At 53.0% G+C, this 13,164-nt stretch overlaps 1 protein-coding gene across 6 annotated transcripts; it reads right to left on the bottom strand.

The window, feature by feature from the left end:
* Window positions 1–748: 748 nt before the first annotated feature.
* On the bottom strand, window positions 749–12,278 carry SLC38A2 (solute carrier family 38 member 2). Of its 6 annotated transcripts, none has more exons than XM_040978933.1 (16): window positions 12,101–12,278; window positions 11,249–11,397; window positions 11,076–11,157; window positions 10,779–10,894; window positions 8,538–8,611; window positions 8,348–8,440; window positions 8,158–8,239; window positions 6,890–6,972; window positions 6,729–6,787; window positions 6,475–6,642; window positions 6,046–6,125; window positions 5,859–5,959; window positions 5,013–5,137; window positions 4,211–4,355; window positions 4,008–4,105; window positions 749–3,439 (listed from the first exon to the last, which is right to left on the bottom strand). In XM_040978933.1, exons 2-16 carry the CDS (start codon window positions 11,362–11,364, stop codon window positions 3,341–3,343), a joined length of 1,521 nt encoding a protein of 506 aa, XP_040834867.1. In that variant the 5' UTR covers window positions 11,365–11,397; window positions 12,101–12,278; the 3' UTR covers window positions 749–3,340. The 6 variants fall into 6 exon arrangements, with proteins under 6 accessions (XP_040834867.1, XP_040834866.1, XP_040834865.1 ...); XM_040978932.1 differs by having other exon boundaries at window positions 11,249–11,419; XM_040978931.1 differs by having other exon boundaries at window positions 11,249–11,422.
* Window positions 12,279–13,164: the final 886 nt, after the last annotated feature.

Raw genomic sequence — 13,164 nt, forward strand, 5'->3', positions numbered from 1 at the left:
GCAGCTTTAGCAGCTGCAGTGACAAGTAGCTGGAGTAGAAGCTGAGCTGCTGGGACTCAAGCCAATGCCCTGGGTGTCCTCAGCAGCAGTTCTGCCCGCTGTCCCCATGCCAGGACCATCACCGTGCTAGGGTTGGCATAAGTATGCAGGGAGAAACTGCAATGTGCAACCCTTCCCCGAGGCCTGCTGGGGGCTCGGCAACACTTAAACACCACACAGCTCTCCCACCCAAGTTTGCTGCCAATCCCCTGGCACTGCCGGCTCCAGGGTTGGTGGCCACCCATCCCACCTTCACGCTTTGAGCCTAGATCACCCAGTTTGTCTCATACCTGACCGTCGCACGTTTCTTGGTAGACTGTTCTTCCAGCCACTCAGGTGTCCCCTGGCTGGCACCCATGCTCTCCTGTCCTGTCCAGCCCGAGTCTCTGTCCTGGCCTCTCGGTGCTCCCAAGATGCACTGTGCACGGAACCATGCAGCAGCTCCCTGATGGAAAACCAAGGGCCAGACCCTCGCCAGTTAGAACAGGTCGGGCCTAGCCCTCGAGTATGCGGAGCTTCTTCAAAGACCTCTGCAGACTAGCACACGTAGCTGGCCCCATCTTCAGAGGCTTGCTGGCACCTCCTGCCAGTGCCACAAACCTCTATCCCATTTCCCCCAAATCTGCCTCATTAGGCTAGCTGCCAGACTCACACCCAACTTGGGCATGATCCCACTACCCCACGATCTCAAAATCACCACCACTGCCAGTGAGGAATAAGCAAGTGTTTATTTTAGTTTCGTTACAACAAACATACATGATTTCATTGAAACAGTGGGCACAGCACTCCCAGTCAACCAGCCCTGTGGGTCAGGGCCCGACACACTGTGAAGATATTTACATCTATGTACAGGCAGTCAGCATGCCCTGGTTCTTGAAGGCCTGCATCACACTCCATCACATTGCCAATCAACTGCATTTGGAACAGGTGGACTCAAAGCAGGGGTCTGAACTCCAACCAGATCTTCATTTAAAAACACCAATGGCCAACAGTTTGTTGTGAATACAACTAAAATGAACATTTTAAATTGATGGGGTTTGTACACAATGTGTACCTTTTTTTTTTAATCCTGTATTCTCTGTGCAGACTCTGGGGACAATTGTTACACACACACACATCTATATATATAACGGGGAGCCACCAAACTGCAGTGAAGAAATCTTACAGGAGTATATACACTTGAACCCAAGACATCCCCACTTGACACTATATACAACCTATTTACAAATACATAGGCAGATGATGTATGTACAGGTATCATAAATATTGCAATAGGTTAGCTCTCATGGATTAATGCTGTTCTATAAATAACATTACAGTTACAACTGAAATACCCATGGAAGACAGTAATGCAAGAGGAGGTGATGACAGTGGTTAATACTGAAGACTGCTCGTTCAGGGGATGCACAGGACCTCAGGGCACAGAAGGGACGAACCCAGGCAGGTGACTGAGCGGCAACAGCCTCACTTCCTCTTCCCGGCTGAATGCCAGGGAGTTTACCCACACACACACAGTTCAGACACCAGATGAGCACAAGCATGGCTCTTGCTGGAGCCAGTGTTGAGGCTGTGGATTGGTGTGGTTGTACCCAAAGCCCAGTTACGAGATGGGAGTACAGGATTGCCAGTTCAGTTTCTGCCTGGTCCCAGATGACGTGTTTGCAGAAGACAAAACGGACCACGGGTTTCCCCCAGTGAGGCACCATGAGACGTCTTCCAGTTCTGTAAGGGTCTTTCATCATAGGCACCCTGCCTGTGTATCATTCAGTCACAGAGAATATAAGAACATGTAACAAAACCATGTCTGCCCTCTTTCTAGCCCTGGCCCAACAGGAGAAATATTCAAGAGAGAGAACCCTGCAGCCAGATGAACAGTGGACGAATCCATTATTTGCTTCCCTTAACCACTTGATGGAATTATGCATGTGACGCTGCTGAGTCAAGTACCACATGATGGAACCACACTGCGAAATACAGCGATCATTCTCTTCAAGCCAAGGCTCAGAGCAGCGTGCCCACTTCTGACTGTGGCTGCAACGGGGGCGAACCAGAACGCATGCCCCTGCCCACTGCTCCCTTCGCAGCCCACTTGCTGGACGTAAACAGAATTCCATGTTGTACAAGAATGAGATGACAATCCTGACTGCATGAGAAACCCAGTGGCCTACACAAAGAGGGGACTTGAATTACACCAGTACTGGTATGACCTGCGGTGGGAGTCCTACTGTAAACTAAACACAAACACAGCCACGCTGCACACGGTCAAGTTGATTCCCACTTCCAGGACATGAGCATTTTGAAAAGCTGTGCTCTGACATCAAGCCAGCCAACATCTGTTCTTCACTGCTAGAAGCAATGTCCAAAAGGGGTGGGCCCAGAGCTGCCCACACAGCTCTGCAGTCAGATGGAACTGAACAAACCCTGTTTGATCCAGCAGCACAATTTGGAACCCCAAATTACTACATTTTCGATAGAAATATCTGTATTAGCTTCCATCCACAGGGGTTGGAGACCTGAACATTTCAATCTGAGCCCAACTATTTGGGAACAAAGAATGAGCGAACATGGAAGTTCAAGAGCCGGTGAACTGAACTCGCCACCTTCAGTCAGGCCAAGTTTGGTGGAAGACCACGCACCAGAACTGTGATACCACATCACGAGGTCATTGTCTCCCAAAGTTATTTTGGGTTAAAAAAAAAGGTTTTGGCTTATTATACCTACAAAAAGGCAAATCATTTCATAGTATTACTGTTTTTAAATATCACTTTGTACAGAGTTTACTGACAACCGTTTCCGGATAAAGTTTTTGTTTTTTCTTTTTTTAAAAAAAGCAATTTCTTCAAAGTAAAATAGTGCTTCTGAGGTCTTTAAGTATTTTTGGTACAAAAAATAATAGTGTTTCTCTCAATGGTTATTTCAATTCCTTGCTGTAAATTAAGAATTGTTTCTCACGTCGAATGACTCCATTAGGCACATTCAAGTAAAAGCATAAAATATCCAAGTTAAACAATGACACAGCCAAACATGTGGCTTGATAAAAGTTAAGAATTTGTCCATTCTCTGGAATGGAATAAAATTGTCACTTCCCTTAACCCGAGACTCGTGGTTTTGCTGTTAATATCCACTTCTAACATACAGGTAAGTTTCTTAAAAAAAAAAAAAAAAAATTTCACTTATTCTGCACTCAGAAGAACGCGCAAAGAATCTGCACTTCGAAAGGAAGTGAAACTGAACATATCAGGTGAGATATCATAGTTGAGAAGACTCAACACTGGCATCGTGGCTCTGGGGATGGTGCCGACTAGTGGCCGCCCGTGGTGGGGTTGTGCACCCAGTCCAGGATGATGAGTGCCATGCTGCCCGCCATCACCACCACACCGCTCAGCAAGAACAGCAGCGCCTGTGTGGGCACAGAAGAGCTGTGATCATCTCCATGCCACGCTCAAGATGGCCAAGGGGCTGTCCCATTATCCCACTCATCCTCCAGATGGGAACACACTATGTCACATATGTGCAGAGCCGCAGTGCAAACAATGCAGGCTGCGGGGAGGAGCAACCGCGTTACACTTCTCCCTAACCCACCCCTACCTCTGAGAGTGGGTGCACAGACAACCCCAGATCTCTCATCAACATACCAGCATAGTGGTGAAACGCAGTCCCAGCCAGGGTTCTGGAAGCAGATATACATACTCTGGGCTCTGCCAGTCCCCCTCCCTCCTCTGGCTGCTACTTCAACTCAGGGCAGGCGGGCTGTGAGGCCCCTCCTTTGGGGCAGGGTCTCATTGGACCACATACCCATGTCCTCTCCCCAGAGATGTGCCGAGTGCACACAACAGGCAGAGCCAAGTACAGGCCTGGGCCTCCAGGGCCCTCCTGCTGCATGGCAGAACACCGCGTCCTGCCTCCCCCCGAAAGCCCCACAGCCACAACACAGTGAAGCGCACAACTGCCGCTGCTTGCTCACTCACCCCAATCTTTTGCACAGATACCAGGGGCTCTTTCTTCACCAACTTGATGTAGAAGGCGGATGGGAGGATGAAGATGAGCATGGCTGCTGCCGACGCACCTGCAAGGGACATCCACAGCTGAGAACTCGGGGAGTCACTCACTCCTTGGTGAAACCTGAAAATTCCCAGCATTTAAATCCTCAGGCATGCTTGGCACAACTTACCAATGAAACCAAAGATGTCCCTAATCGTAGGGACAAAGATGACCAGCAAATTGGTAAACACCAAGATAGACACGGTGATGAGAATGTGCCGCCACCAACTGAAGTCTTTGGATGCACACAACAAGTGAGTTATGGAGCTCCGGATCTGAAAGGCGGCAGCAGAACATTAGCACGTCAAGAGCAAAGCATCCCCAGGAACAGGGCACGCACCTGCCACAGCACCCGTCGCTGAAGCCCCACTGTGCCCTGGTTACTATCTGACTACCTAAACATCTAAAAGGATCGTCATATAAATTCAATTACAGAGCAAAACAGTCCCACAGCTATGTATTTTTTTTTAAATCCCCTCGAAACTGCTTGCCTTTTCTTTTGCTTGAAACCTCTTGTCTCAGCAAATCCCCATGGGTTAATAAAAAACTCATTCCTTCAGGACAGTGCCATGGTGTATTTGAGAAGAGCTGCCATCTGTGGCAGCAACATCCCAGATGGGTGCGGGTTGGTCCTAGCCGCTTCACTTCTGTTCCAGCTTCCTGCTAATGTGTCTGGGAAAGCAGCAGAGAATGTCCCAGGCGCTTGGGCCCCTGCACTCACAAAGCAGAACCCAAAGAAACTCCTGGCTTTGGAGCAGCACACTCCAGCCGTTGTGGCCATTTGGAGAGTGAACCAGCAGATGGAAGATCTGTCTCTCTTTTCTCTAATCCTACCTTTCAAATAAATAAAGCTTAAAATAAAGTCATTAAAAAAAGAAAAGGAAAAAGAAGCTCCACAGACTTTGAGTGCAAGTAGTGCAGGAGTGGCTTACCGGGAAGATGACCACGGGCACGGTGAGGGTGACGGCCATGAGCACAGCCAGCCGGACGATGAGCAGCAGCACGTCGGTCTGCATGACCGTGGAGTAGGTGTGAAGCAGCTCCGACTCCACGTGCTCTGTGGGGAAGAGCAGCCTCAGAACCCAGTCACGTCCCATCGAGCAGGCTGCGGGCTACTCACAGACCCACCAACTAAGAGGCTAATACGATTAATTTGGAATTACGGCTAATGCAATTAAAACAACATTGAAGCAAAGGTTTTTAAATGCCAAGAACAGATTTAGCCACATGACCCCCATTAAAAACAACAGGAGCTAAAACACTAAATCTCAGGTTTGGCTCAGTGTGTGATACAGTGTGAGGCCTCAGCCTGTGTGTGACAGTGTGAGGGAGAGCGAGGCGCCTGTGTGACAGTGTGAGGGAGAGCGAGGGTGCTTGTGTGACAGTGTGAGGGAGAGCGAGGCTCCTGTGTGACAGTGTGAGGGAGAGCGAGGCTCCTGTGTGACAGTGTGAGGGAGAGCGAGGGTGCTTGTGTGACAGTGTGAGGGAGAGCGAGGCTCGTCCTTGCATTTCACAGTGTGGGGAATACAGTGGAAAAGCAAAGCAAATGGAACTCAGGCCAAGTGTGGACTAAAGCAGTGATTTTAACCCTGGATCTAATCCTTATTGATCACATACACAACAGGAAATTTTGAACCGTCAAGCTGGTATCTTCAATATGTGAACATACAGAAGGCTGTTAGAGACTGTAAGCAGACACAGACAAGCATCAGCTTCACTTCGCTAAGTGTGTGTGTGTATGTGTGTGCGCTTTAACAAACGAGGTTTTGTTGGTTTACCGTAAAACGTCAGGTAGCCGAAGAGCGCAGCCAGCAGGTACATGAGAAACATGGCAAAGAAGGAGATCTTGGACACACTCATCATCCGCCTACGGCTGCGGCTACAGATTCACAAGAAAGAGTGAGCGTGTGTCCCAGCACGGGTCAGAACAGGCTAGAACCGCCCCGTCACATGAAGAACACTCACTCTTTCAGTTCCTCGTAGATTGGAAGAACGGCGGGGTGACAGACAAACGAAAAGGTCAGGATGGGCACGGCGTAGACAGTCTGGAAAACACAGAAAAGCCACTCAATGCACGACCTACCACCTGGCCCCACGCTGTCCCGCGGCTTGCGCGTCACACATTCTCACGCAAAGCCCGGAGTCTGCCGTCACCAGCTGCAGCCTTCTCACCAGGGGTGGTCAACAGCAACGGAGCCTCCGAATGCGTCAACTCCTCTACCCCGTGAGGAGTTCCCATGCTATTGTAGCACTCCAACTGCGGCCCAGTCCTCAGTAATTAACTCATCACATGTGTTCTAAAAAGTACCTATTATCCCTTTGCACTTGACCTTGGGAAGTAGTTTTTACATTTCCTGAGGAAAACTTCCCTCTTTACGGACTGCATCTGCTTACCTGGGAGTTGAAGATGAAATAACGTGGCGTGCAGGTGTCAGGAAGTGTCTCATTAGCCGTCGCACCAGTCAGAAGGGCCGTTGGCTGGATCAAGGTGCCGTTGATGGTCTCATTGAGCAGCCATGTGACCTCCGCTGGACAAGGAATCTGGAATTTCTTGCAGATCACCTGAAAATATTAGTTTGCACTTGTTAAGACTCCCCAGTCTTGACAGGGCTTGTAAGAAACCTTTCCCGAAGGAAGAGAATACATACCACAACGAGGAAGAACATCATACAGAGCAAAGAAAGGCCGCTGGTATAGCCCAGATACCCTGGAAGGGAAGAGAGAGGCTTGCCGAGGCGGGCTCAGGCCCAGCAGGGAGAGCTTCTGCACTGGGCAGCGGCCTCCTGCACTCCCCGGGAGGCCTGCTCACCTAAATTCTTCAGCAGTGACAGAGGCAGAATGAGCACCAGTGACACCAGCAGGACCAGGTAGTCTCCGTTCAGGTACCACAACCTGGGTTGGAGAAAGGCAAAGTCACACAGACACAAAAACCTTTATTCTGGTGAAACGTCAGGAACACCGACACCTACACGGATACAGAGAAGGCAGGCTTGGGAAAAAATCCCTTAGTCAGGAGAGCAGTCACTTCCTCACTGGGGGCTGGAGAACCCACCCAGGTTGGAACCCGGGTGGGAAACAGTGTAACTTCTGTCCCACTGTTGACTGGGAAGGCTGCCATTTGCCTCACAACATGAAATGCTCCCAGAGGCAACAAGGCCGCTTTGTTCAGCCAGGAATCTTATCTTGAAGCACTTTTAGAAAAATCTATACACCAACTCAGTGGTGACCTTCACCTTGTGATTTCTACTGCTAGAAACGGACATTTTAAAACAAGGTTTTTCCATTCCCAGACCATTTGTGGGCAAGCATACTTACTAAACATTTCCACCTGTTGTTGTTTTTCATGCTCAGTACAGGTTTGAAACCAAACCATGAAAAACAATCCCCCAAACCAGGACTCACTGTAGGTTGTCAGGTCATGTTGTGACACCTGTACCCACCTTGCTCCCAAAGCAAGCCCAAGGACCCCTTCCTCAACGGAGAAAAAGCACTCGTTGGGTACTGTAGGTAGTCCCCGACTCGGAGGCCCCTACCTTCCCATTCTACCTGGCTTGTGACCTGCACTCATGTCGGTGGAGACCCACTTACTGAATCAACGGTCTCTTCTCTCAGTGGGAGGGTACCACTCATCTACCTAGTGGTCTGCTGGCAGCCTGAGCTACCCTGCTGCGAGAGCAGGCCCTCCAGTGCTGCACTGCACGGCAGACCTGGCATGTTACAGGAAGCAGATTAAATTGTACAAGTTTTACACTTAACAGAAAGTTAGACAGGCACTGCACTGCCTTCTGAGGTCAATTTGCAGCTTCAGACCTAAGCATAGTCGAGTTTCTGACTCAACAGCTGTTAACATGCTCGAGACCACAAAGACACAGTGAGATCTAAAAAGCTCCTTTCCACACACAGGTTAGAAGGCAGGTAGGCAGAGCGTCACAGGTGAACCACTCCCTCTGGCTTCTTGGTTGACGGGTTTCCACAGAATATGCATGGATATTTACCTTTATATCCGACTATGGTAAGATGTATCTAACCATCTGAGGCTATAATTGTTTCTTATGAGTAACCTTACTTAGCACCTACCCAGTTGTATCTTCAATGTTCATTAATGCCTGGATCACCAAAGGTAACTCATATTTCACTATGAAGAGGTAGCTTGACATAGCTGGAGGAAAACAAAATTATACCATTACAAGTGCAAAATGTGCCATGGGACATTCTCTCCTGGTGCACTGCGCTACACCACAAGCAAAGCCTTCTCCACGGGTCTTACCTCCAATGTTCTGCATGGTGATGGAACCTGAGGCGGCGAGCTTCCCCACCATCCCAAATGCCTTGTGTCCCAACTGCTCATACAACAAAGACCCTGCAAGTGGGAGGGCAGATATACCAGGCACACGTTTACCAAGAGGCCGGAGATCACGACACGCATAAACTAAGGATGTGCGGGAGTCTTATCCTACCTCCTTCGTTGGCAGTCTTCAGAAGGAGATGAACAGAATATAGCGAGAATATCGACACAAAAGTCAAGAGAATTCTGATGGGGAAAGGAAAGGCAAGGGGTCAGAAACAAGCATAGCTCCCGTTGGGTTAAGTCATATTAAGCTGGGAATTTCTAACTTGTGCCAAAATGCCCCCAGGCGTGGGGGGCCCCTATCCCTGCTGCCTGAAGCATAACCATTTTCTCCTGCCTGACAGTGACAGACCCACAGCACTCACTGGCTAAGAGCTGGGCTCAGTCCCAGCAGGGGGTCTGGCATTGACTCGCTATGCACCGGCCACTGTTCTGTTTTCAGTCCCCTCCCCACCATCTACAGCATGTTAGCCAATCAACCCATCAGCTCTGGGGACAGACAACCGAGATAGGTTCAGGAAAGGTCTCAAGACCACATGGACTGCCTTGATAAGGTGCAAGCACCCGCCTGCTGGAAGCCCCAAGCACTACACACTGGGCACAAGGCCAAGAGGCCCCTGGGACAATGCATGGCTGCACTCTGCCTTGTCACAAAGTTCAACAGTGCCTGTGGTTGACCAGCTGGCTGCCAGTCCTTCCTGCAACTTCCACTTGTACTTCTTTGGTGGGAGGGACTCCAGATCACCTGTGCAGGCCCAGCTTTCCTATAGGACAGAAGTGCCATCTCCAGCCTACTTTCCTTCCAGCCAGGCAAAATGGAGAGCCATCGCCTGTCTGAACACTGCAGCAAACAGGTTCTCCTTGCACATGACCAGGGCTCCTCTAAGTGGAAGATGCCAGTGTGGTGAAACATAAATTCATCAAGTCCTTCTGTGTCTGCCACTAGAACGGCCACGAGCAGCAGAGGAGTGTGTCAGCTTCAGGGATGCCTCCAACCTGGAGACAGCTGCCCAGGAACAGGGCTGGCTGGAGGCTGCCAGAGCTGGCATGGCAGCCTTCTCCCCGCTGCCCCACCCCACACATGGCAGACTGACAGGTTAAAATCATCTACCCACTCCACAGATGGGTGAGCCAACACTGTAGCACTTAGCAAAGCACAGGTGACTTCCCAAGTGCCAAGAGTCAGACTTTGACTGTGCAAACAATTTCCATCTTATCGCTTTCAAGTGAACCGTGACCACACTGGCAGCATTTTACAACTGCCTCTGGTTTTCACACCAAGAGCCAACAAGGGCTTCAATGGTGCATCCAGAACACCCTTTAAGCGCCTCGCTACAACCCCACAATGCTCCATTCCTTGCAAACTCAACTCCTGGGCCTCCACGTTAGCGTGTCCTAAACAAGGGAGTCTAGCTGGCTCTTCCCTCATAAGACCCAGCGTAGGTTCGGCTTGGTGTGAATGTCTCGGAGAAGTGGCGCCAGTCAGCGAACCGCAGCATTTGGCTCACCCAGCAGCAACCCTCCCCTCGTGCGGGGCATCGGTTAAGTCAGAGCTTCATGCTCCCAGCTGGGTGGGAGTCTGCAGCTGGGCCACAACCACCCACCAGAAGGACGTGCTTGAATCTGCATTTTGTGCTCTGTTCCTGGAAATACATCTATTCTTTGTCAGTCTCCAAGGACTAGTGAGCCCTGGTCTTCCTGTATCATCCTACCCGGGTACTTACAGGCTAGAGAGCACAGGAAAAATCCCGGCTAACTGGGCAATGGGGTTGGGGGGACGTCTATAAAAGCAAACATTAATTGGTACTAATTCAGATATTCCACTTCTGCCACAAGATGTGGCAATCACATGGATCTGAAAATGAGAAACACTGAAAGAAAATAGATCACTCTCCAACACTCAGAGTAATTAGGAGTGTCACTAGTTTTAAAACCAATGTTCCAGGCTAGGTGAATGGCTAGCACACATTATGCACTCACGAGGTTTTTCTCCCCTTACCCATGTGCGGCCAGAGGTCTGGGGAAGAACTTGGCCGTGTGCCTTTGGAGGCGCCACACGTACCAGTGTTTCTCAGCTGCCCAAGACTTATCAGGAGTGACTGTCCAACGCGGTGCAGTTTCTGCAAAGACCAGCTCCACTGACCAGTGCCTGGGGCTGTTGTTGGAGCTGCCCTCTCCCCACGCCCCTATCTAGCTAACCGGCTTCCAGACCCTGTGCCGTAGGTGGTAGCACACACGGGTCTGAAATGTTCAACTGCTTCAGCGTAAACTCAGTTTCTGGAGCCAACATACTTTCTTATGGTCACATTAATTGCCCTGCACCACAGACTCGCTACTTACACATACTTACATAAACAGAGCAATTCCAGTATTAGCCATGGCATAAGAAAGCCCAAGGATTCCACTGCCCACAATCGCATTGCTCAGATTAAATACTGACATTCCAAAGGAAGTAGTACCTGGATGCTACACAGAGGGAAAACGATAACCAAACATATAACAAGAATTAAACGGAGAAAACCAGCTTTGGGCAAGTCAGATTTGAAATCTAAAAGCAAAACTAAAAATATACGGAAAACAAAACAAAAAAACCGATGACTGCATAAAAACCACAGCAACACCGAGAAGAGTATCATCTTTAACTTACAAAGTCTGTCTCATATTTCTTCTTCCCCAGATTCGACTCGAGTAAGAAGTTCTGGTTTTCGGGATCCACGTCCGCATAGTGGCTATAAAACAAACCCATCCCGCACACGGGACCCTCAGCCGGGCGCTCCCCAACCCCCCACCCCCCACCCCCCGCCCGGAGCGCCCACCCACCTCTTCATGGCCGCCTGCTTGGTGGGATACGAATAGTTGAAATCGCTGTTGGAGCTGTAGCTGCTGCTGTCCTCGTCTGGAGAAATGTTGAACCTGCCCATCTCGGCCTTCCTCATGCCGCCCCGCGCGAGCTCCTTTTGTCCTTGCCGCTGCAACGGACCCCGCCGCCTGCTGCTGAAGGTGGCGGAGGCGGCGTCAGCCCCGCAGCGCGCTCACGTGACGCCCCGCTCCGCCCCGGCCCGAGTGGAAAAGTACCAGGCGCGGCGGGCGGGGCGCAGCGGGCGGAAAAGTACAGAGCAGGGATGCGCCGGGCCGCCGCACCGCCGGCTTCCGGGCCTCCCCCTCGCGCGGGGCGCGCCAGGGCGCAGCCGGACCCCCGGAGGCGCGCTCTGCGGCAGCCGCGTCCCCGGAGAGCGCAGCGCGCCCCGGGAGGACCACCCCGGTCCCTGTCACTTGCCAACCCCCACCCCAGCGCCCCTCCTCGACGGGGCGACCAGGCACTGTGCCCCCGCCCCCATCAACACAAGGTCGACTGCCCCCCCTCCCCGTGCACCCTTCCCGGACGGGGCCGCCCCTTGGGGCCCCAGGGCGGGCCGCGCACCCCCAACCTCCCCTCCTCCAGCCCAGGCAGGAACTGATGCAACCGCGCCCGCTGATTGTCAAAACCCGCCCGGCCGTCTCCGCGACAGAGAACCGCCCAACCCCACTAGCCCAGTTCTGCCACCTAGAACCCCGATGTGGGACCTGGCCGTTCCCTGGGACGCACGGCAGTCGCGGCCGGGTCCCTTTCCCTAACCAGGGGCGGGCATGGGGGGGCAATGCGGCCCCCAACTCGCGCCCCGCGCTCGCTACCTCGCTCGTGTTCTCCGCGCTCCCGGGAGGGCTCACGCGTGCGTCTTAGGCAGGGTCGTGGCCAACAAATAGTGCTGATCACAAAAGCAGAAAAACCCCTCAGCACAGATCCAACAAAAGGCAGGCAAGGCAGGACGGCTGGGACACGGGGTAGAGAACGCGAGCGCTCGGCGTGGTCAGCGGGCGCGGGGAGGCGGCGCTGGCGGGGCGTGCGGTTATAGCGGCGCCGGGACGCGTCAGGGGGCGGGGCGCGCTTTGTGTACCCTCCTCACCTGGCCGCTGCCCGCCCCGCGCCCCGCCCCGGCCCGCCCCGGGCCCGGCGCCCGCCGGCAGCAGGGACGCAGCCCACCCCGCGCCTGCCGGCCCTGGGGGGACACAGGCCACCCCTGCGCCTGCCGGGGACGCAGGCCACCCCGCGCCTGCCGGGGACGCGGCCCACACCCGCTCCTGCCGGCCCTGGGGGGACGCAGGCCATCCCTGCGCCTGCCGGGGACGCAGCCCACCCCGCGCCTGCCGGCCTTGGGGGGACGCAGCCCACCCCCGCGCCTGCCGGGGACGCGGCCCACCCCTGCCGGCCCTGCAGGCCACCCTGCGCCCTGCCCTCGGCTCGGAGCTGGGCGCTGCGTGCTGGGGCCCTACCCCCGACGCTTCCCTGCCCGCACAGCGAAGGGCGGCGACGACCCCTTTACGGGAGGACTCCCCTCTTGGCCACGCGGAACACCCTCCGGCCCACCGCGCCTGCCCTCGCCCGGCGGTGGGGGCGTCCCACCAGGCTGCAAAGGCCGCTTAGGCGCAGAGTTTGTGCACGTTCCGAGCGCGGCCCCGGCCCAGGCAGAGCGGAAAGGCCCTGGCTGCCGCCTCCTGCTCAACATACTGTTGAATTCTTTCTCTGCATGTAGTCGTCTTTCCCTGCTCCCGTAGCCAGTGTTTTCCTGAGGAAATCAATAAACTAACTGCCCGTTTCCGCGGAACGTGAGGCTGTGGGTGCAGGTCGCTCTGGGTCCACCCAAGCCCTCTGCCCGAGTCATGCCAGGCACACAACCCAGTCCACCCTCCCATCAGCA

The sequence above is a fragment of the Ochotona curzoniae genome, unplaced genomic scaffold, assembly GCF_017591425.1.
Source record: "Ochotona curzoniae isolate NIBS_2020 unplaced genomic scaffold, NIBS_Ocur_1.0 contig_2927, whole genome shotgun sequence".
NCBI lineage: Eukaryota > Metazoa > Chordata > Mammalia > Lagomorpha > Ochotonidae > Ochotona > Ochotona curzoniae.

Bases quoted from the DNA above. Each gene is read 5' to 3' on its own strand.
- SLC38A2 (XM_040978933.1), bottom strand. From the start codon at position 11,364: ATGAGGAAGGCCGAGATGGGCAGGTTCAACATTTCTCCAGACGAGGAC. The intron at 6,973-8,157 runs GTAGGTGCTAAG...TCTCCAACCCAG, and splicing joins AACATTGAAGATACAACTGG to GTTGTGGTACCTGAACGGAG. The intron at 6,126-6,474 runs GTAAGCAGATGC...TGTGTTTTCCAG, and splicing joins ATTTCATCTTCAACTCCCAG to ACTGTCTACGCCGTGCCCAT.